This window comes from Hippocampus zosterae, chromosome 9, assembly GCF_025434085.1.
Source record: "Hippocampus zosterae strain Florida chromosome 9, ASM2543408v3, whole genome shotgun sequence".
NCBI lineage: Eukaryota > Metazoa > Chordata > Actinopteri > Syngnathiformes > Syngnathidae > Hippocampus > Hippocampus zosterae.
This window is the reverse complement of record NC_067459.1, coordinates 20,374,670-20,395,173: the sequence shown is the minus strand read 5'-3', so window position 1 is coordinate 20,395,173 and position 20,504 is coordinate 20,374,670. Positions and strand designations below refer to the sequence as shown.

Genomic DNA, 20,504 nt, shown 5'->3' with positions numbered 1-20,504 from the left:
AATGGAAGAATATGCTACCAGTTTGTTTTGACAGTCTTTGAATTGAATTCCATTAACTGGTTAATAAACTGTATGAAAGAAAAAAGACACAGGTACGCCTATGTATTTATCAATGGATGCAGATTGATATTAAGGCTTCAGCTCTGGTTTAAGATGGGAAGCTTGCTCTGCTGCAGTGAGAGAGGGCAAGTGAGCATAAGCGCAAGCGAACGAGTGAGTGAGTGTGAGGAGGGAGGGACGGAGGCACCATGTGCATCAACGTGCGATTTACCGCACTCGGCGCACACCGCTCTGCGAGGTTCCCCTCCCCTCCTTCTTTCCTCCTCTGTCTTCCCCCCCAACCCCCTTTTTTGAATTAGCCTGTCCGCCTCTCAAAACATTTCCCCTGCCTTTTTTCGCTCCCGACTCTAATTCTTTCCCCACCCCGACAGCTGTCCCACCTTTTGTTCCTGCGTTGCACGCTGAAGATGACACCTCTAATTTTGAGGAGCCGGCGCAGGCAGCCCCCCGGCCAGCCTCAGCATCCAAGCGAGGAGCTCCCCCTGTGGGCTTCCAGGGCAAGGATCTCCCCTTTCTAGGATGGTTCTTCAGCAGAGCACTGACAACGTTGGCCAAATCTGAGTAAGTTCAATTTGTTCTCTGCACTGTTTGGCTTTTTTAAAAATATTTTTTTAAACACACTCCCTACTTCATCTGGTGGACCTCTTGCATACGCCTATCTGATTCACCTTTGTTAATTAAAGACCCCATGCTACCATTGGCGCTTCCTGTGTCTCCAAATTTCTCATTAGCTCAACAACAAATTCCAGGGCGCGTGCATGGTTTTCGGTGACTGGGCACTTGGGTTGTCAGTGTCATGCCTGTTGAGGACAAATTGGGTTTTGCAATATGCTGTGCAAGATAGCATAAACAAGAGGAGGTTTACTTAATCTGCATGTGTTGCTTCTTTTTCTGCTATTCTTTTTTTTTTTTTTTTCTGTGTCTTGAGAGCACATGTCGTTGATCCAATGACCAGGGAGTGCAAATTCATGGGTCAGGGGCTGTGAGCTGGTGTTGTCTTGCCATTGATGCTGATTGGTATGCAGCTGAGTGTGTCAATGAGGTTCGCTGAGAGGTGGAACCCCCCCCCCCCCACACACACACACACACACACACGCACACACACACACATTCCCGCCCTCTCTACTGTTATTGTGGGACCCAAATGATCCCTGATCCTGTTTGACTTCCTAACCTCCGGTAATAATCCAAAAGGACGTGTTTGATTAGCCCGTGCCAGCTTGATCGTGCTGGAGACTGCGGATCATGACAGCTGCAGTAACAGAAAGGAAGGAAAAGGCGCGAGCAGATTAGACAGCAAGAGCTGAGATTGGGGGAGCATCTATTTCTATGGTGACCAATGTGTGGTGTGTTTTTCCTTCCCCCAATTCCCCACCCCCATCTTGACTGTTCTCATCGCCTCGTCTTATTTTCTTCATTTTTAAATGTCTCTTTCTTTTGCTGTTACATACCAGCAGTTATGTTTACTACTCGTACTGTATCCTTTGCTCTTGTTGACTCAGTAAAGAGAGGCGCTCCTAGGATGTGTGGGCGCACGCATATGCATTATAGACTCCCGGGGAAAAAAAAGAGACAATTGAGCCCAAGAATGCTGGGCATGATGATAATGCTAATATTGTGGTTTGGGGGTTTGTAGAATCCTTCTTTTGTTGTCATTTTTGTTTTGGTGAACGTGTCTGACTGCTCATTAGTGACACTCAACAAAATCCCCTGAGCAGCGTGTCTGAAACTCATACTCTGTACTTGACTGGTGATTTTTCGGGAGGGGGCGGGGAAATGAGCAACAGATCATGTGTCGTTTTATCTTCTGTTAATCTTTTTCGTACGCTTATGAAGGTAGCAATTTTAAATACCAAAGGTTAAAGGTGTAAAATGTATGTACAGGTGTTTGTTTTATTGTTCTTAACTCATCCATAAATGGAATGTGGAGGAAAATGTTAAATTAGTCAAAGTGGTTTGGTCAATTGTCCAACATTTAAATGGAGAGTTCAAATGAAATGGACCATCAGGTCAAATTGCCTTGAATGAACACAGCCAAGATGGCCATGGTGAGAGCTTTCATGACCCCACAGGGAATGATCTCTGCTCATTGAGGAGATCAAGTGGTCCTAAGTCTTTTTCTTGGCAAATATCTTGCCCTAACTAATTGCTGACCCCCTAATGTAGCAAATAGTCTCCTTCAATACCGGTAACGAGAACAATATTTACTTTTAAGTGTAAATGTGAGTATCTCATAGAAAAATGCTTTTGAATCTACTCTGCTTTCTGAACTGTTCCACAGTCATCCTGGAAAAGGGCCTTCCCCAAACTGTTTGCAGATTGTTGGAATTAAAAAAAACTGTCCAAAATGTCCCGTTACTGAATTTTGATTCACGTGGACTTCATTCAATGCAGCCCCCGGTTGATTAAATGATGGATTAAGCGATATGCCTCAATACCGCTGTCCGTGTGTAGTGTATGTTAAATATTCCACAACAGATTCAGCCAATATTGGTGTATTAAAGTTATAGCCACATTATGGTAATCCTAGGGAGAGAGCAAATACAGTGCTATGAAGAATTTTTTTTTAAATGGTTTTTGTTGGTTTTGGGATTTTTTTTGTTTTATTACTTAATTAATTTTTTTAAGTGAAAATGTGAAGCACATACACACTGGGGCTGGGGGGTACTTAGCGTCTGAGGAGCACTTGGGGATATCGGAGTCTTGCTCAATGACACCACAGTCATTTGAACTACAATTAAATTAAAATGTTCCGCACATAAAAGTTAAATAAAGATCGCATCTTTTTTGTAAAGATTTATGGTTTAGCTGCGTGTTACTCACAAGTAACCAACAAATAACCTTGATGTTTGGCCTGGTAAGGAGTGATGATGTGTTGTTGATTTGATTTTTGCCTTTGCTTTTTATTCTTTTGCTTTTGTTGACTCTAGGGTAGTGTCTGCAGGCCTCAACTCTCCTGCTAAGACCAACTCCATGGAAAAGAAGCTCCACCTTAAAAGCAAAGAATTACAAGAAACCCAAGACAAATGTCACAAGGTCAGACTTTTGCTGGTGGTCCCATTCCAATCATTTGCACCCCGCTCAATGGCTCTAAACAAACACTTTTTCCTGAGGTGTTTACATATGTATTTTATTCTCGTTTTAACATTCTTTTTCTTAAAACGCTTAGCGCCACCTTGTGAAATAGCGGTTTTGAGCGATTATGCTGCGGACACCGAAATGCGCTCTTGTGTTTAAGAAACTCATTGGTAGCTGTTTTATTTTTTTCTAAGAGTTGTTTCATGCTCCAGTCATTTTGCCTTTTAACCAGCAGGAGAGAATGGGGCAATCCCAAAATGATACCCCTTGAAGCATTGGTGTCAATGGCTTCTTTTCTGTTTATTGTCACTCAGTCCCCTATAAATGGTGACACTCTTCTTCCAAAGTGGCCTTTATCAGCTATCAGTTGAGTCATAACTCAGTCGTAACCCCTTTAGATGTCTTAAACCACCTTGTTGTTGATTTACTTACATGGGAACTGAACACAGTGCATGCTGGCCCGCCGCAGCTCCTCAAGGTCACACACGGTGCCGTGCGAAATTCATAAACATTCGTATTAGTACATAAGTAGCCGACTGCCAAAGTCTCTCTCAAGTGGTTACCGACACATTAGTGTAGTCAAATCAACAACATAATTGGTGTAAAACTCCTTTTTTTGTCGTGTGTCATATTGTTTTCAACTCTGAGGGCCATATGTTATGAGCATATAAATGTTTAATTGCATCATCAGATTCTCACATACACACAAAAAATTGATGGATAGCTTGTTGTAAAATCAGAAGGATTATAGTTGTTCAAGTTACCATAACAAGGGGTCCGGTAAGTGAAAAATTGCTGCAGGAGATTGAGGTTTTTATTTGTTACCAATGTCAATTTGAAATTGTTGTCAATTTTGGCAAAAAAAAAAACATGGAAGTTGATGCACAAGATTTGTTTTCCCAGGTCACATATAATAATGTGGCAGGCCAGTTTTGGCCCCCGAGCCTGAGTTTGACGTCTACCAAGACAGGATTTTATTCAATGATTCATTTGACCCTGCATTCAGATGGAGCAGGAGATCTCCAGGTTCCAACGCAAAATGACTGATCTCGAGTCAGTGCTACACCAGAAAGATGTGGAGCTGAAGGCCTCTGAGACTCAGAGGAGCATCCTCGAGCAAGACCTCGCCACCTACATTACGGAGTGCAGCGTGAGTCATACAGCATGCAATTATGTCTCTGTAGATGTGAGAGAATGCCTCCAGACATTTTGTGAGTTACACAAACACCTTCTGATATGCCCTCCCAAAAAGCCCAATTACCTCAGCAAAATCTTTTGGCTTTCCAGTAGTCATCTTAATGTGAAATGCTTCCATCAAGCAAGCTCTTAGATCTTGACGTTTCGCCCGAGACCTCTCTGTCTTTACTAATCAAATACAGAGGGAACTCAAATGAAAGCTTAAAACCAAGTCGTTCACTCTAAAACTTGCGTGCTACGGTGCCCTTGACCAAATAAACGAATATGACTTTGAACCGTGATCCTTGCTGTGTTTGCAGAGCCTAAAGCGTAGCCTCGAGGAGGCGCGCGTGGAAGTCTCTAGAGAAGATGACAAAGCAATGCAGCTGCTGCACGACATCCGTGAGCAGAGCAACAAACTGCAGGAAATTAAAGAGCAAGTATGTATTGTGGTTGCATCATTCCTTTCGTCATCGTCAATATAAGCTTGTTATTCCATTAGCGCCCGCATGATAACAAAATTCAAAGACGACCGGCTAAAAGGGAAAGTCTGTCGGCTCCGTCCATCTACCCATCGAAATGGGCGATCGATCTTTGTCTAGACACTCGCTGGTGTTGTAGTGGTGCACCTGCCTGGCTTCCGCCCAAAGTCAGCTGGGATAGGCTCCGGCAACTCCCCGCGACCCTGTTCAGGATAAGCAGTCCTGAAAATGGATGGATGGATGTTTGTCTTGACCTGTAATCATGAAATGGCGGAGTAGCAGTGCAATGCTGCACCTTGCATATTTCCTGGGCAGGGCACCACCTCTGAGTTTCTGTCGTTCTGTAATCATAAAAGGTCATCCCTGCAGATGGCATCCCTGCAAGATACAGAAATAAGTGACTTTGATCATTAATCATCACGCTTGCCTACAGTTGTCTCCAGGGGTAAGATAGGCCTAATGATTCTGCATTTGGGATTGGAGAATGCTGTACACGTTTTACTGTGTAATACAGTACTTTACAAATACCCATACAGTCATGAAAAAACAAACAAACAAAAAAAAACCAAGTTATAATTTATCAAGATAAAGCAAAAATGTTCAGCAAGGGATTTTGTCTTGACTCTCCACTAAAGAATCGCAGAATTAGCCATCATAGATTATGTGAAACATTTAATCACCCTTTCCGTGTTACCCTTGATTTGGTTTTGATGGGGATCAACAATCGTTACTGCAGTGCACTGCAGCTTCTATAGCTGGCTGCACGGTGAAACAATGCCAGCACATCTTGGTCTACTCTATAAAGCAAGAGAACAGCTCACTTGTTTTCATGCTGTTCAAAACGAGTCTCTGTAATTTGTTTTCGCATAATTCGAATGCATAAAAAAACACAAAGCATTTAATGCAAACTTGATAATATGATAAATGATAAAAGGGCCATTAAGAGAAGTACTTAACTTGCGTGAGTCATTCATTACGTAGCTTACTATGTAAGGATTACTCAGTGCATTGGAACACAGTACTGTCTGCCCTCAATAATTGTTTATTTGTTGTAGTTTTTGTTTGTCTGAGTGTAAAACTAGAATTTTACAACTGGAGTTTTGTCAGAGTTTTCTGTCGAATTTGTGTGGCATGGTTTTGTTCCACTTGCATTGGGTCTTATAATGCCCTATACTACTTTGTACTTGAGTAGGCCTAATGATTTTATGTGGATTTTGACTGGCATGCAGGACAAACATCATACCTCTATCATATTAAGACTCTCAATGGGTGTACAAAATTAGCTTTTGCACTTAATGTTGATTTGCTGTTGAGAGATTTTGTGCCATCCTTGAATGGTAATTTTTATGCAAGCACAAAAATCACATCATGTTATTTTGTCGTTTGCTTCTATCTATGTGTTATTGAATAGTGTCTCTTTTAGACATGCACTGAGAAATAGTAAATGAAAAATCACTATATTAAAAGTGTTGATGAAAATTGTGGCCCCCTTCCGTCATTTAACACTGAGCTACATGAAAGGGACAAACTGCTTTACAACTGCAATAATAAATAGACATGAAATGAATGCTCTTTGGCTTTGTCTTAATCACCTAAACGTTCTCATTTGTGTGATTTCACAAATGATACATTTCTTTTATTGGCGCCATGAGATTCTGATACGGACGTGTTGTTTTAGGAGTACCATGCCCAGCTGGAGGAAATGCAAGTGACCATCAGGCAGCTGGAGGAGGACCTGTCCGCTGCGCGCCGCCGTAGTGACCTCTACGAATCGGAACTTAGGGACTCAAGACAAACCAGCGAGGACCTCAAACGGAAGGCTGTGGAGTACCAGCAGAGGATTCAGAAGGTACACTATCCAAGAAATGTGCAGTATACTGTACAACACATCGCTGCTCCTGTTGCCTTATTAAACGGTAAACATTGGAAATTGGATAAGGTGTACGTCATCATTCTATATGCTTCCAGGCGAAAGAGCAAGGTAGAGCAGAGGTAGAGGAGCTTCTCTCCAAACTGGAGAAGGTAAAGTGAGACTCACGGTGTGATAGTTTCATGGTGCTGCTGTTGTAGTTATATTTCACCATTTGTTTCCTTCTCAAGACAAATGCAGAGCAGCAGGTGAAAATCCAAGAGCTCCAGGACAAACTGTCAAAGGTACATTTATCGATGATTTCGAGCAGTGGTTCTTAACCTGGGTTCAATCGAACCAAAGGAGATAAGTGAATCAGTTTCACAGATTCGACAGAGCCTCTGCCATGGAGGTTTTATGACACACCCGACTCAACATGTCAATTAGTTATGACATGCCCGCTTGGCCATTACGGGCTGGTTCATTTTGTGCGCAATTAAAAAAATGTATACATTATACTTATAATTGGGTTTTTTTATGTCTTGAATTTGTTTAACCCCCTCCCCCAAAAAATATATATATATCATTTTTTTTCACTAATGATGCATTGAACTGGTTGGGTTCTGACCTCTAACAAGGTTAAGAACTATGGATTTAGAGTAATGCAGTCCTCTTTGTATGTTTGAGACAAGGAATTGTCTTAATAACCTAGAAAGCTGGGTCCGGCAATCACCGTCGCCTTCCTTGTTCTCCGTTTATTCTGTATTATTGCTGTTTAATATTTCATGCCTGCCGATTTTCTTAAGTCTTTCATTTGATTTTCTGAAATGAGAGATATATTGTAGAGACAGTTAATCCGTGGTCATTTTTCTCCCCAATGAGAGAAATCTGACTCACTGAATGTGACTATGGCAAGTCCACAAACAAGATTTTGAAGAATCTTAATTATTCATTCATCATCTTCCAAACCGCTTGATCCTCACTAGGGTCGCGGGGGGTGCTGGAGCCTATCCCAGCTGTCTTCGGGCAGTAGGCGGGGGACACCCTGAATCGGTCGCCAGCCAATCGCAGGGCACACAGAGACGAACAACCATTCGCACTCACACTCACACCTAGGGACAATTTAGAGTGTTCAATCAGCCTGCCACGCATGTTTTTGGAATGTGGGAGGAAACCGGAGCACCCGGAGAAAACCCACGCAGGCCCGGGGAGAACATGCAAACTCCACACAGGGAGGCCGGAGCTGGAATCGAACCCGGTACCTCTGCACTGTGAAGCCCACGTGCTAACCACTGGACTACCGGTCCGCCAGAATCTTAATTATAGCTTTTTTAAATCTGCAAATATTTTTTATTCACTGTATGAGTGCAAATGTCTGGTCCAAATTTTTCAGGAAGTCTGTCCAGGGATCCACTAACTTGCCTTTTAACCTCCTGATCTCCCTTAGGCGGTGAAAGCGAGCACAGAAGCCACCGAACTGCTGCAGAATGTCAGACAGGCCAAAGAACGGTTGGAACGAGACCTGGAGCGCTTGCGAGGAAAAAGCGATTCGAGTGACACGCTCAAACGACGTCTGAGAGAGACAGAGGTACCACTTTAGACAAAAATGCTGCAACTTGCTCTCCTTATTGTAAAATATTCTTCACACACTGTTACCATTGTTCGACTCCCTCCACCTCTTTCAACTTTGTTGCCGTGTACGCTACGCCCCATGTCTCATTTTCTTGTTTTTGGTGTGTAAGCAGGAGGGCAGGAAGACCCTGGAGAACCAAGTAAAGAGGCTGGAGATGGTTGAGCGACGGGAGAATAAGCTGAAAGATGACATTCAGACCAAATCCCAGCAGATTCAGCAGATGGCTGAAAAGATCCTGGTGAGAGACCTACAGATAAGACTTCCTTAATACTCTTCAGCACTCCACCCCTAATCGTACCCACTGCCCATCTCTGGTTATCTTCATCGGTCCTTCTGAGAGCTCATACTTGCACACTGCATGAACTAGCTAGCTCAGCTCTCATAAATGGCAGCTTATCAACAGACTCCATAGACCGTCTCAGCATGAACAGGCGCAGCTACGGCCGTTTTGTGGATTTGCAACTTCTCAATGCAAGTTTCTCTGTTTCTTTTCATTGTGTATTTGTTGCCATAGTAGCTTTGTGCAAACCGATCTGCATTGGTGTGTGAACATGCGTTTCCGGAAATGGTCGTTTATTCGACTCTTTGTATTATTCAACTAACCTAAACCCTTTCCCTCCAGGAACTGGAGGACCACCTGAGAGATGCACAGTCGACGGCACAAAGGATGGAAACTCAGCTTATCCAAAAGGAGAGGCTTTATGAGGACAAAATTAAGGTGGCGTTACGGGGCTGAAAATTTCTTCGACAGGATGAATTTTCAACCAAAGCTAGACCCCATGACGTGCATTCGCTGGCTCTGTCTCATCAAGGTTCTGGAAGCCCAAATGAAGGTGGACCTAGCCGACAAGGAGAGCCTAGAAGCCCGGAGAGCGCAGCAGGAGGAGGAGTCAAGAGAGAACAGCAAACTTCTCAGCGAGCAGAAAGCAGTAAGAGAAATGGCAATCAACTTAAAATTGTCACATTGAGAACCGCCTTTAAATTCACACTGTACATTCAGATGCAGGTAAAGCAAATGTGTATTGTTCAGTTTCAGTCTCCATAAATAATTGTAACTCCTGTAAATAATGTAACAAAAAGGCTGTCGTGTATTGAGTGTACATTTTGAATGTTTACGTGGGGAAGTTTATGAACTTGCATCTTTCAAAAGTGACAGCGTTACTCCATCTTTTCCTTTCTTTCCATGCACAATGCGTCACAGTGGGTTGGGTATATCGGAATGAGCACTTTAAAGAACGATTAAATTGTACTGTACATCATTTTGCACTGTAAAGTCTGGGCTCAAATCCTAATCTGGTTAATGTGGTAGAATTGAGGCAGTTAAGAAGCTTTTCATCTTCTGAATTTGACAGTGGAAGATTCAAGCAACACTTTTGAGGGAAGCTAAGAGGATTTTACTAGAGTGAAACCTTCTGTTCCGCCCCCGTCCTCCCCAAAACGTTTCCACTAAAATGTGTGCATGCCAAAGCTTGCATGATTGTGTACGCCTGGAGTTTTTTTGTTATTTGCACAGTCACACTGTGCGGCCTCTCTTTCTGCAGACTATTAACGCCATGGATTCAAAGATGAAGAACCTGGAGCAGCGCATCGCTGAGTTGTCAGAGGCTAACAAGCTGGCTGCGAACAGCAGCATCTACACCCAGAAGAATATGTGCGCTAACAAGCCCTTGTACCCACATTGTGCTTTCATGAGGGTCCCCACCCACACTGACACCATCTCTTCCCGTCTCCAACGGCTTCATTAGTGTACATTTAAATCTTTTTGCACCATGGCTGATGGCTCCTTTTAATGATTTGGGGTGGCTCATGACGCTACACAGAGCAAATGTCACTAAACTAAAACTGAATGAATATATTACAATATCACATTATTTTAGCAGAAAGATGTTTTTTTATCATACCACTGTTAATTTCACTCTTGTTGAAGATGTAACACGGGCCCCTCTATTTTTAAGTAAAGAGGACAGGTGATCTATATATTTTTTACATTTTATTTCTTTTTGTCTGTTTGGTTTTGCTTGATTAGGAAAGCCCAGGAGGAGATGATCTCAGAGCTGCGACAGCAAAAGTTCTATTTGGAGTCTCAGGCTGGCAAGCTGGAGGCTCAGAATGCCAAACTGGAGGAACATCTTGAGAAAATCAGTCAGCAGGAGCAGACCAAGAGGACCCGTCTACTGGAGCTGGAGAGTAGGCTACGGGAGGTGAGCCAATGGCTAACAGAAACAAAATCTTTCTGCTCAGGATTAAGTAATGCTCTTTAGCCATCTCTCGATGCAGCATTGCATTACAGTCTTACTGTCCACAAAGCGGATTAAGGCGGTTGATCGGCCACTGAGCTGATAGTCTTTTCAGATCAATTAATATACGGTACGACTACAGATTGGTGCTCAGTTTCAGTGAGAATCAAAGACTTGTTTTCACCCATTCTTAACATTTCACCAAATTCAAAATAAACCACTTTAGCACACACTTCTTTTGACAGTCAAAGCCCTTCTGCACCACTTTTCCATATTACTGTAGGCAATCTGTTGGCCGAGTGTCGCTTTTTTACCTACTGAGACTTGATGCAAAGTGTGCCACTCATAGCTGACTACACCTGCCAACACACCATTGCTGTCCGATGTCTCATACACATGCATATTTTACAAATGGTCCATGCATAAAATCTCATAAGATACTCATTTCATCATTTTTTTTTTTACGTGTTGTCACGGAAAGCTGGTGTTGAAAACTTGAAATGTTACTTTCCTTTCTTGAATTTAGGTCTAGGTAACTGCTGTTACCCAAGTTTTGAGATTGAGTTGTTTCTCAAACTGTTGTTTGTGTTTTACAAAAATCTACCATCTGCTACTCTGCACCAACAAATGATGATAATTATATGCTAATATATTCCTTTTCAGGTCATTGTGACACTGCAGTAAACACACATTTACCACTGTCCTGTTGCCTTTCCAGATGGGCTTAGAACATGAAGAGGAAAAGCTGGAGATCAAGAGACAGGTGTCCGAGTTGACTCTCTCTCTGCAAGAGCGCGAGTCGCAGATAAGCAGCCTGCAGGCAGCTCGTCTTGCCTTGGAGAGCCAGCTGCAGCAAGCAAAGACTGAGTTGGAGGAAACCACTGCTGAGGCTGAGGAGGAGATCACCGCCTTGAGGGTAAGACGGCAAGTGCAAGTGAACAAATGACTGCCATTACCATGTGACGGTACGCATGCAAATTAAGGCAATACAGGACGTTTAAAAGCAGGAGCATCATTCACCATATGCGCAACATAAAGAGGGTCAACAAGTTTTTATTTATTTTTTTTACCTTTTTAATAAATCGGCTGTTACATTGTGTTTGTCATTCCTAAATTTTGATCCACATTTTTCTGTTTTCATAGAATCACAGAGATGAAATTCAACAGAAGTTTGATGCCCTCAGAGACAGCTGTTCAGTAAGTGCTGATTTATACCACGGGAAGTGAAATATCTTTCATATCTTCATGGATGGATGGATGGATGGATGGATGGATGGCTCTTTATATCATTAACTCATTCACTCCCAAAGACGTTTTTAAACGTCTTTTCAGACTTGGTCCAGAATTGGCTGGTACTGAATGAGTTAAAATGGGTAGCAGAGAGGCTAGCATGTCTGCCTCACATTTCTGAGGTTTGCCTCGGGATTCCTATGTGGAGTTTACATGCGTTAGGTTTCTGAAAGACTTTATTTGATCAAAAATACCAAGGTGAAACTTTTTGGTAGTGGAATCTTGGAGTATCAGTCATATCACTTGATTCATTGTCACAGTCAATTATTTGTTCCAAAAGCACTGTAGATTCATTGAGCTCTTTTTGTTGCTTCAGGTGATCACTGACCTGGAGGAGCAACTTACCCAGCTGAGTCAGGAGAATGCCGAGTTGAACCGCCAGAACTTCTACCTGTCCAAGCAATTGGATGAAGCATCAGATGACAGGGAGGAGCAACTGCAGCTGAGCCAAGAGGTGGACCGGCTCAGGAGAGAGGTGGCAGACCGTGAGATGCATCTCAACAATCAAAAACAAGTAATGTTTCCCAATGTTTGACCAAACTCAATTTTCAGTGTAAAGTATATCCATCTCTTAGTTAGAAAGACGATTCCAAACAAATTGGGGCAGAGACTTTTCTGCCACCGGAAATGTCGGAGGACCAGCAAAGACGTTTTTCCAAATTTCTGTGAATGATAGTCTCCTCAACCTGCCATTGTATTTACGTTCCTAGAATATTGAGACACTGAAGACGACATGTAGCATGCTGGAGGAGCAAGTGGTGGAGCTCGAGTCCCTGAATGACGAATTGCTAGAGAAGGAGCGGCAGTGGGAGGCTTGGAGAGGGGCCCTGGAGGATGAAAAGAGCCAGGCCGAAAGACGCACCAGGGAACTGCAGAGACTGTTGGATAATGAAAAACAAAACAGGTAATGTTGGAAGTCTCGAATGTATCAGGACTGATGAACAGTTTGTTACTGTGCTTTTCGCAGGTTACGGGCCGACCAGCGCAGTACAGAATCCCGCCAGGCGGTCGAACTAGCTGTCAAAGAGCACAAGGCTGAGATATTGGCACTGCAGCAGGCCTTGAAGGAGCAGAGACTCAAAGCTGAAAGTCTGTCAGATACCGTGAGTTGAACTGCATTCTTCTAATTCAAGTTGAATGTAGCTTCTAGATATGTGAGATTACATAATCATCCAATGCAGTCATTTTTGTAAAATTCTGCCAGTGCTGATTACTCTTGTTTACACAGCTCAATGACCTGGAGAAGAAGCATGCCATGCTGGAGATGAACGCTCGCAGCTTGCAGCAGAAATTGGAAACTGAGAGGGAGTTGAAACAGAGGCTGATGGAAGAGGTAGGAAGTCAATTAGATTAGCAAGACATTGTCCACACAAATGAAATATATTTCAATTTCAGAACACCACAAGTTCCACAATCAAATTTTTAAGCTTCTTCTCTCCATTCGGCACTACAAAAGTGTGAGGAAATGCCTATTGGAACAGCTGAACTTGATGTGGGGTTATTCAGAGCCACATTACATGGTGGCAGCTATGTGCTGACTCACATCTAAATTGGATTTGAATGTTACTGGTTAATTCTAAACATCCATAGTTACATTATCTCAGTTGTTTAATTTTCTTTCCCTCCCTTAAAAAAAAGGCCCCAATGTTTTTTTTGTTTTGTTTTTTTGTTTTTCTTCATTTTTTTCATGTCCCAAAAACTTGCAATTTGACGATGTTTGGATATACTTTACATTCACTGAATAGGAAGGTGTTATATATGGTTTGTTTTTTTATTAGCACATTTTTTTCAATGACGGTTTGTCTGATGGTATTTTCACAGCAAGGGAAGCTGCAGCAGCAGATGGATCTCCAAAAGAGCCACATTTTCCGTCTGACCCAGGGTCTACAGGATGCACTAGACCAGACTGATATGCTCAAGACTGAGAGGACTGATTTGGAATACCAGCTGGAGAATATACAGGTGATCAATTGCAATATCCTGGCAATTGAATGAGATGCTGTGTGGGGACCTTCATGACTGATATTCGAAATTCCAATGATTCCTGAGAGATCTAATGTAGAGCTAAATAAGAAAAGTATTCTCTGTGAAATCCTCAAAGGGTTTTACATTTCAGCTTTATTTTGCAGGCTGTATATTCCCATGAGAAGGTGAAGATGGAGGGCACCATCTCACAGCAGACCAAACTCATTGACTTCCTCCAGGCCAAAATGGACCAGCCCTCCAAGAAAAAGAAGGTCAGAAATAAATATTTAATGGACATACATCCTAATAAACGGTTAAAATTTGCTTCAGCACATAGATGGAAGTGAGGTGAATAATCCCTGTACTGTATATTGCACACAAGTGAGCTAAAAAATATTGGGGCGCCTGGCTGTTACGACTCTACAATGTAATGCAATACCACGATGTAGCGCATTTCACAACAGCTGCAGCTGTTGCAATTACAAAAGACAAATTACTGATACTAACACATAAGTAGTAGACGCCAGAAAACAATAGAACAGTGTCAGTCTCATGTTGGGTCGAAAGTCGAGAGCCACTAGAGGAAGCCTCTGTTTCATAGCTTTTGTAGTCTGCTTCCGAGCAGTGGTTCTCAACAGTTGTCATCTTGTCACCCTTGGGCCCGCAACTTCCTATTGTTGCAAAGTCATGGCCCACTTTTATAGTAGATAAGAACAATAAATCCTTTTGTTTTTTTGTTTTTTTTTTTAAATAGCCTCTGACAATACATTTACAACAACGTACATTTTTAAACGGCGTTTCAAATGAGTTTGACATACCGTCAAAAGCATATTGCTAACTCTGATGTTTGCTAGCCAAAGGCTGAGCTGCACCGTCTTCATTTACAGAGAAGCTCGTGACTAGTGACTGACTGAATATTGTATACTTTACGTAGATATTTGGTACACATTTATAGTGTTCTGAAAAACCCTGAGTAAAAATACTGTCTGTGACCCACCAGTTGACAATCACTAATTTGAGTCTAAGATCAAGGCTCTGTTTTTGTAGAGGGGACAAAGGGGAGCAGCGCAATTGATAAAATGTTGTCTCATGATATAAATCGAATAATCTCTCCATGTTCCCTCTGCAAGCAGGGTATTTTTGGTCGACGGCGTGAAGATGTAGGCACTACAACTAATGGGGCATTGACTCCTCAACCCCAGCCGGCAGTTCCCTTGCAGTACAGCGACATGAAGCTTGCTTTAGAGAAGGAGCGCTCAAGGTGTGGAGAGCTGGAAGAGGCTCTTCAGAAGATGAGAATAGAGCTACGATCCCTGAGAGAAGAGGGTACGTTGTAACAGTCCATGTTCAGTAGCAGTCAGTGCCAGTCAGTTATTCATACAAGTTCTTCGTAACACAATGTATACTTCTACTGACTATTTTTATTTTTATTTTTTCTGAAAATACAGCCGCTCATTTCAAAGCGCAGGATCACATGGCTACTTCCACACCAGCCCAGGCTCGCCATCAAATCCTCATGTCGGCCATTGTCAAGTCCCCCGAGCATCAACCCAACCCTTGTGGGTTGCTTAACCCTTCAACCCGCTCAAAGGAGACATCCACACCTGAAGGTGACATACACACTCGGTCTACGTTAGGTACATCTTCAAGATCATGTGTATCCTATCACTGTCAACAAAATGGACCCTTTGTTTGTTTGTTTGTTTCTTCTGTCAGTCTGTCTAAGGCAGGATTAGGTCCTAAATTACGTTGGATAACTATGCTCAGGACCTTGTAAATCTGAAACACAAACTACCGTTCAAAAGGAGAAAAAAAAGTTGTGTTTCAGTTTGTAGCCGCTGTGCTTTTATCCAGCCGATATTGTTAATCCTGCCTGGGCCTCTCTCGGAAGGGAAAGATAATGGATGAAACTGGTTTTAATGTATGTAGACATTTCTCTTTTGAAAGGACCGAATTTATCTCGTCGCACCAATCTGCTTGAACTGTTCTATTTCTTAAGTTTCCTAATGACTTCTGAAGAATCCTCCTATTATAGCAATATAATAAAAAGTAGACGGACCAAGAGGACGTGCTCTGATCCTATCAGATACACGTTGCTGAAGTGACAAGTCCATTGCCTTTCTTTGTGATTCAGGCCTCAACCTGTGTGTGTGTGTCACTTTCACATAGCTATTGTTAGACTGCTATCTCCTTTCTGTCTCTTTCCTCTTATTCCTTGCAGAAAAGAGGAGGGTCACCTTTGAAAGTAAGTTAGCAGTCACCCATTCCTTTCTTACGTCTTCTCCAATGTGGTGTGCACCTCAATTCATGTTTTTTGGACCTCCATACTTCATCATTTATGCATTCCATTCTGACTGGCATGCATAGTGGCATTTTCCGAGGCTCACACGCAAACATCTGAGTATTTTCACCCCAAAAAATAAAATCTCTTTTTGTTTTGTCATTTTCACCATGCAAACTGTGAAAAAATAAATCTTGTGAGATGTCCCTGCTCTCCAGTGTAACAAAATCTCAATTTCTGACAGCTCTTTTCCCCTTATTCTTACATTGCAGAGTTTGGTCGTCGCGTGAAGGAGAGAATGCACCACAACATTCCCCATCGCTTCACTGTGGGTCTCAACATGAGGGCTGCCAAATGTGCCGTCTGCTTGGACACTGTGCATTTTGGACGCCAGGCTGCCACTTGTCTGGGTTTGTCTCCTCTGTTTACAGAGAACAACGGGTGGTATTTCAGCGAGGGATTTATTGGCTACTCTTATCAAAATTGTTAACCATCGTCTTTGAAAGCCATCCACCACATAATCTCACATGGACGTTTTTGGGATTGTAACCAGGCCTATTTGGAAAATGTTAGAGTGTGAAAAAAATAACTTTTTTTTGGTTCCAGAATTTACCATGAATAATCTTTATAATTAATTATAATTGTGTATGTGTGTCATTCTGTAGAATGCCACACTCTTTGCCATCCCAAATGCTCACCATGCCTTCCAGCCACTTGTGGCCTGCCAGCTGAATATGCCACCCACTTCTCTGAGGCTTTATGTCGAGAGAAGGCAAGCTCCCCGGGACTACAGGTTAAGGAAGCTAGTGGACATGTTCGCTTGGAGGGATGGATGAAGCAGCCAAGGTTAATGGTTCACTCTTCCTGACATATACTGGTCCATGGACAATGAATGTACCGTGATGTGAAATTTGATATTAACCATAACGTTCTGAACTGATATTTGAATCATGATTATTTTTCGTGTTTTGCATAGAAATGGCAAGCGTGGTCAGCAGGGCTGGGAGACGAAATATGTGGTTCTTGATGGAACCAAAATATCAATCTACGATACGGAGCCAAGAGAAGGTCACAACATTTTTTTTCGAGGATATGAAAGAGACATCAGAGAAAAGTCAGTACGCAGTGCAAAATTAATTTGACATGTCGTTTTTAGACTGTGTCAATGCGGAGGAAGAGTTTGAGCTTTGTCTTCCTGATGGAGAGATAACTGTTCATGGAGCTGTTGGAGCCTCAGAGCTCATCAACACTGCAAAGTCAGGTCAGCAGTTCATTGCCAGCTACTTGTACCGCACTCGAAAGTATATCCACCTATCCGAGATTTGTCGATCCACATTTTCCGTGTGTTTGCTTCCAGACATCCCTTACATTCTGAAGCTGGAGTCACACCCCCACACCACTTGTTGGCCAGGCCAGTCTCTCTACTTCATGGCTCCCAGTTTCCCGGACAAACAGCGCTGGGTGGCTGTACTGGAGTCTGTGGTGGCTGGTAGCCGTGGCACTAAAGACAAAGGGGATTCGGACGCCGTAAGCGCTAAACCTTTTGTCTGTGTCATTTGGAATAATACATGTTTTATGGCCGTGTCAAATTGTAATTGAACTCAAGGGAAGCGTGTACTGCTTGTTGCGGTTGAAGTCAACGTTACTAAATGCTCCCGACATTAGCCAGTGCCTTCATTTCTTCTTTCTCCTCTTCTGTCTTTCTCTCTCTTTGCATGTTATCACCAACCACATCTTCTCTTTGTGTGTTTTGATCGTCCTTGTTAATGTCATTATGTGCTGTGTGTATCCCCATTCGACGCGTTTGCGTGGACCATTATAGGCAGGTGTTTCTAAAAGACAGAAGAACCTGTCACCCCTGGTTCAGGTACTGTAAGAAGCTGCACGAATGCTTGGGCTTCAGTGATCAACTGCCTGAGCATGTAGTTGCTGTACCTGTCCATGCATAGAACACTATCACAGCTCTGTGCAGGATAACGCAGAACCAGGCTGTTAAATGGTTCCGTGGTCGCTGTTTTAAAGTGGCCAAATGTGCACGGAAAAAAGACTGTGCCAAATGCATGGGTCTGTTTGGAACTCTATACCTTTGGCCGTTAGCATGCTGTGCTATGCATGCGCATGCAAGAGCCATGCTGCTTCAGCTCTTTCACTGAAATATACTTACACGTTCTTTGCCACCTTATTGTGTCTCGGAAAGAAGAAAAGCTATTTGTGCTCGGTTGGCATTCGCTACCAAAGCTCCGAACCAAAATATAGATGAAGATATTTTTCGGAGATTTCCATATAGTTGCCTTGCCTCCCACACCTCTTCAACTGTCATGGTCCCCTTCGCAGTGCAGCATGCCCAGATGATTCATTTCTCCCTATTGCTGTGATACGTGCCGCTGTGGCACTTTTGCGTTCACCAAAGGAATAGTTACATATAAATAGTCACATGAATAATTGAAGTACTGAAAATTGGAAGCGCCCCGACAACCGCATTTGTTTGCATAAATTACACTTGTATAGGGGAATTAGGTAATGCCGGTGATATGTGTAAAATATGACTCATTATTGTTTGTTCAGGCTACCATCTCATCTGTGGCTGCATGTTCTCCAACATCAAGTGGGTTTTGCTCTATCTGTATGAAGGGGATGTTTGAGAGCTTGTTGTCTTTCTTGATAAACATCTTTTGATGCCCGCCCCAATTTTTTTTCTCCTCACATCTTGTACTGTGCTGTCCTTACAGAAACTTCTGGGCAACTCTTTACTGAAGCTTGAGGGCGACGACCGTCTGGACATCAATTGCACTCTGCCTCTCACTGACCAGGTTCTGCCATAAACATTTCGTGCAAGCTTGTCGTTAGGCGGCTTCGCAATCCGCCTGCAGGTTTTACAGCTACGGCCGTCCTTGTTACTCACCTTAGATCGTGCTGGTCGGCTCTGAGGAAGGATTGTATGCGCTGAACGTCATAAAGAACTCCTTAACCCACATTCCGGGCCTGACCGCCGTATTCCAGATTCAGATCCTGAGGGAGCTCGACAAGCTGTTGATGATCACTGGTTAGTCAGTGAAGCCATTCACCAATGTTAATTCTTCTAATTGCCCCCCCAACCCCCAGCCCCCAAGTACGGTAACCTTTATTACCAAGTCGTAGAGGTTTTCATTAATCATGCCCATGCTTCCCTTCATGTTTTAAGTCTTTCAATATGCATTTCATATTGTGCAATATAAAGTGCATTTGTATGGAATGTGTGTTCCAGGAGAGGATCGGGCCCTGTGTTTGGTGGAGATCAAGAAGGTGAAACAGTCTTTATCACAATCCCATCTCCCAGCTCCACCAGACCTCAACCCCTTCATCTTCGAGACGGTGAAAGGGTGCCATCTATTCTCCTCTGGAAAGGTCAGTTAGATGACTTTTGTCAGATGGAGTAAAATGATCAGTTTTCAAAGATGAGCATTACCCCTCCCCAAAATGTATTTTATTTTATTTTTTTCACCTCCTTCACAGATTGACAATGGGATCTGTATCTGTGCCGCTATGCCCAATAAAATTACAATTCTGCGGCTTAATGAAAGCCTCAACAAGTTCTGTATCAGAAAGGTAAGCGGCGCATACAGCCGAAGCTATGTTTAAGTCTAGCAATGACGTGGGTGATATTGTTCAACTTTTGACTTGATTTACAGGAAATTGAGACCTCAGAGCCTTGCAGCTGTATCCACTTCACTGGCTACAGTATTATCATCGGCACCAACAAATTCTATGAAATTGAAATGAAGCAGTACGTGCTCGAAGGTTTGTCATCCGCCACGGCCTCTCGTCGAGTGCTCTTGATATTAAATCGATTGCGCGTTCACTTCAACCTGACTGAGCCGCTTGACTAATGCGTGTGTCCATCCCCGCAGAGTTCCTGGATAAAAACGACGTGACGTTAGCCTCTGCTGTGTTTGCTGCATCCTCCCACAGCTTCCCCATCTCCATCATTCAGGTCACCACGGCTCCTCAGAAGGAGGAATACCTGCTCTGTTTCCATGGTGAGATGTTCTTTTCTGTGTGCCAGCGAAGGTGCCGCAATGCCAATGCAGTAGAGCAAATCTCTTCACTTTCTCTCATATGCACCTGCTGCTGACACGTAGAATGTTCCCACCAACTTTAAAAAAAGTGCTGATTTATTTTTACTTGACAAGAAAATGTTTTTTATCGCAGAGTTTGGTGTGTTTGTGGACGCATACGGCCGCAGGAGTAGGACTGATGATATCAAGTGGAGCCGCCTGCCTCTGTCATTCGGTCAGTGAATCTTCATTGGATTATAATATTGCATTTTCTATCCTGTTTACAAAATCAGCATGCCATGTGATATTCAATGAGAGTTTGACCTTTCAGCCTACAGAGAGCCATACCTTTTTGTGACCTACTTCAACTCTCTGGATGTGATTGAGATCCAGGGACATTCTGCTTTAGGGTAAGCTTA

General features: G+C 42.9%; 1 protein-coding gene across 11 annotated transcripts in view; it reads left to right on the top strand.

Annotated features, from left to right (window-relative positions):
• Nucleotides 1–20,504, top strand: part of cita (citron rho-interacting serine/threonine kinase a) — a 32,401-nt gene that overhangs the window by 5,939 nt on the left and 5,958 nt on the right. The window contains exons 10-47 of one of the 11 annotated variants that reach the window (XM_052075747.1): nt 432–621; nt 2,991–3,096; nt 4,145–4,288; nt 4,635–4,754; nt 6,475–6,645; nt 6,765–6,818; nt 6,897–6,950; nt 8,093–8,233; nt 8,391–8,516; nt 8,901–8,996; nt 9,091–9,207; nt 9,820–9,929; nt 10,305–10,479; nt 11,234–11,431; nt 11,659–11,712; nt 12,122–12,319; nt 12,516–12,709; nt 12,773–12,908; nt 13,034–13,138; nt 13,627–13,767; nt 13,935–14,042; nt 14,904–15,096; nt 15,219–15,380; nt 15,992–16,015; nt 16,324–16,461; nt 16,717–16,897; nt 17,028–17,119; nt 17,208–17,312; nt 17,409–17,578; nt 17,874–17,918; nt 18,781–18,861; nt 18,959–19,094; nt 19,296–19,435; nt 19,544–19,636; nt 19,720–19,828; nt 19,939–20,067; nt 20,240–20,320; nt 20,417–20,495. In XM_052075747.1, the coding sequence (XP_051931707.1) occupies nt 432–621; nt 2,991–3,096; nt 4,145–4,288; nt 4,635–4,754; nt 6,475–6,645; nt 6,765–6,818; nt 6,897–6,950; nt 8,093–8,233; nt 8,391–8,516; nt 8,901–8,996; nt 9,091–9,207; nt 9,820–9,929; nt 10,305–10,479; nt 11,234–11,431; nt 11,659–11,712; nt 12,122–12,319; nt 12,516–12,709; nt 12,773–12,908; nt 13,034–13,138; nt 13,627–13,767; nt 13,935–14,042; nt 14,904–15,096; nt 15,219–15,380; nt 15,992–16,015; nt 16,324–16,461; nt 16,717–16,897; nt 17,028–17,119; nt 17,208–17,312; nt 17,409–17,578; nt 17,874–17,918; nt 18,781–18,861; nt 18,959–19,094; nt 19,296–19,435; nt 19,544–19,636; nt 19,720–19,828; nt 19,939–20,067; nt 20,240–20,320; nt 20,417–20,495 (4,696 nt within the window). Of the gene's footprint in view, nt 1–431; nt 622–2,990; nt 3,097–4,144; nt 4,289–4,634; nt 4,755–6,474; nt 6,646–6,764; nt 6,819–6,896; nt 6,951–8,092; nt 8,234–8,387; nt 8,517–8,900; nt 8,997–9,090; nt 9,208–9,819; nt 9,930–10,304; nt 10,480–11,233; nt 11,432–11,658; nt 11,713–12,121; nt 12,320–12,515; nt 12,710–12,772; nt 12,909–13,033; nt 13,139–13,626; nt 13,768–13,934; nt 14,043–14,900; nt 15,097–15,218; nt 15,381–15,991; nt 16,016–16,323; nt 16,462–16,716; nt 16,898–17,027; nt 17,120–17,207; nt 17,313–17,408; nt 17,579–17,873; nt 17,919–18,780; nt 18,862–18,958; nt 19,095–19,295; nt 19,436–19,543; nt 19,637–19,719; nt 19,829–19,938; nt 20,068–20,239; nt 20,321–20,416; nt 20,496–20,504 lie in introns of all 11 variants that reach the window. The other 10 variants (XM_052075746.1, XM_052075752.1, XM_052075745.1 and 7 more) reach the window with 10 other exon arrangements.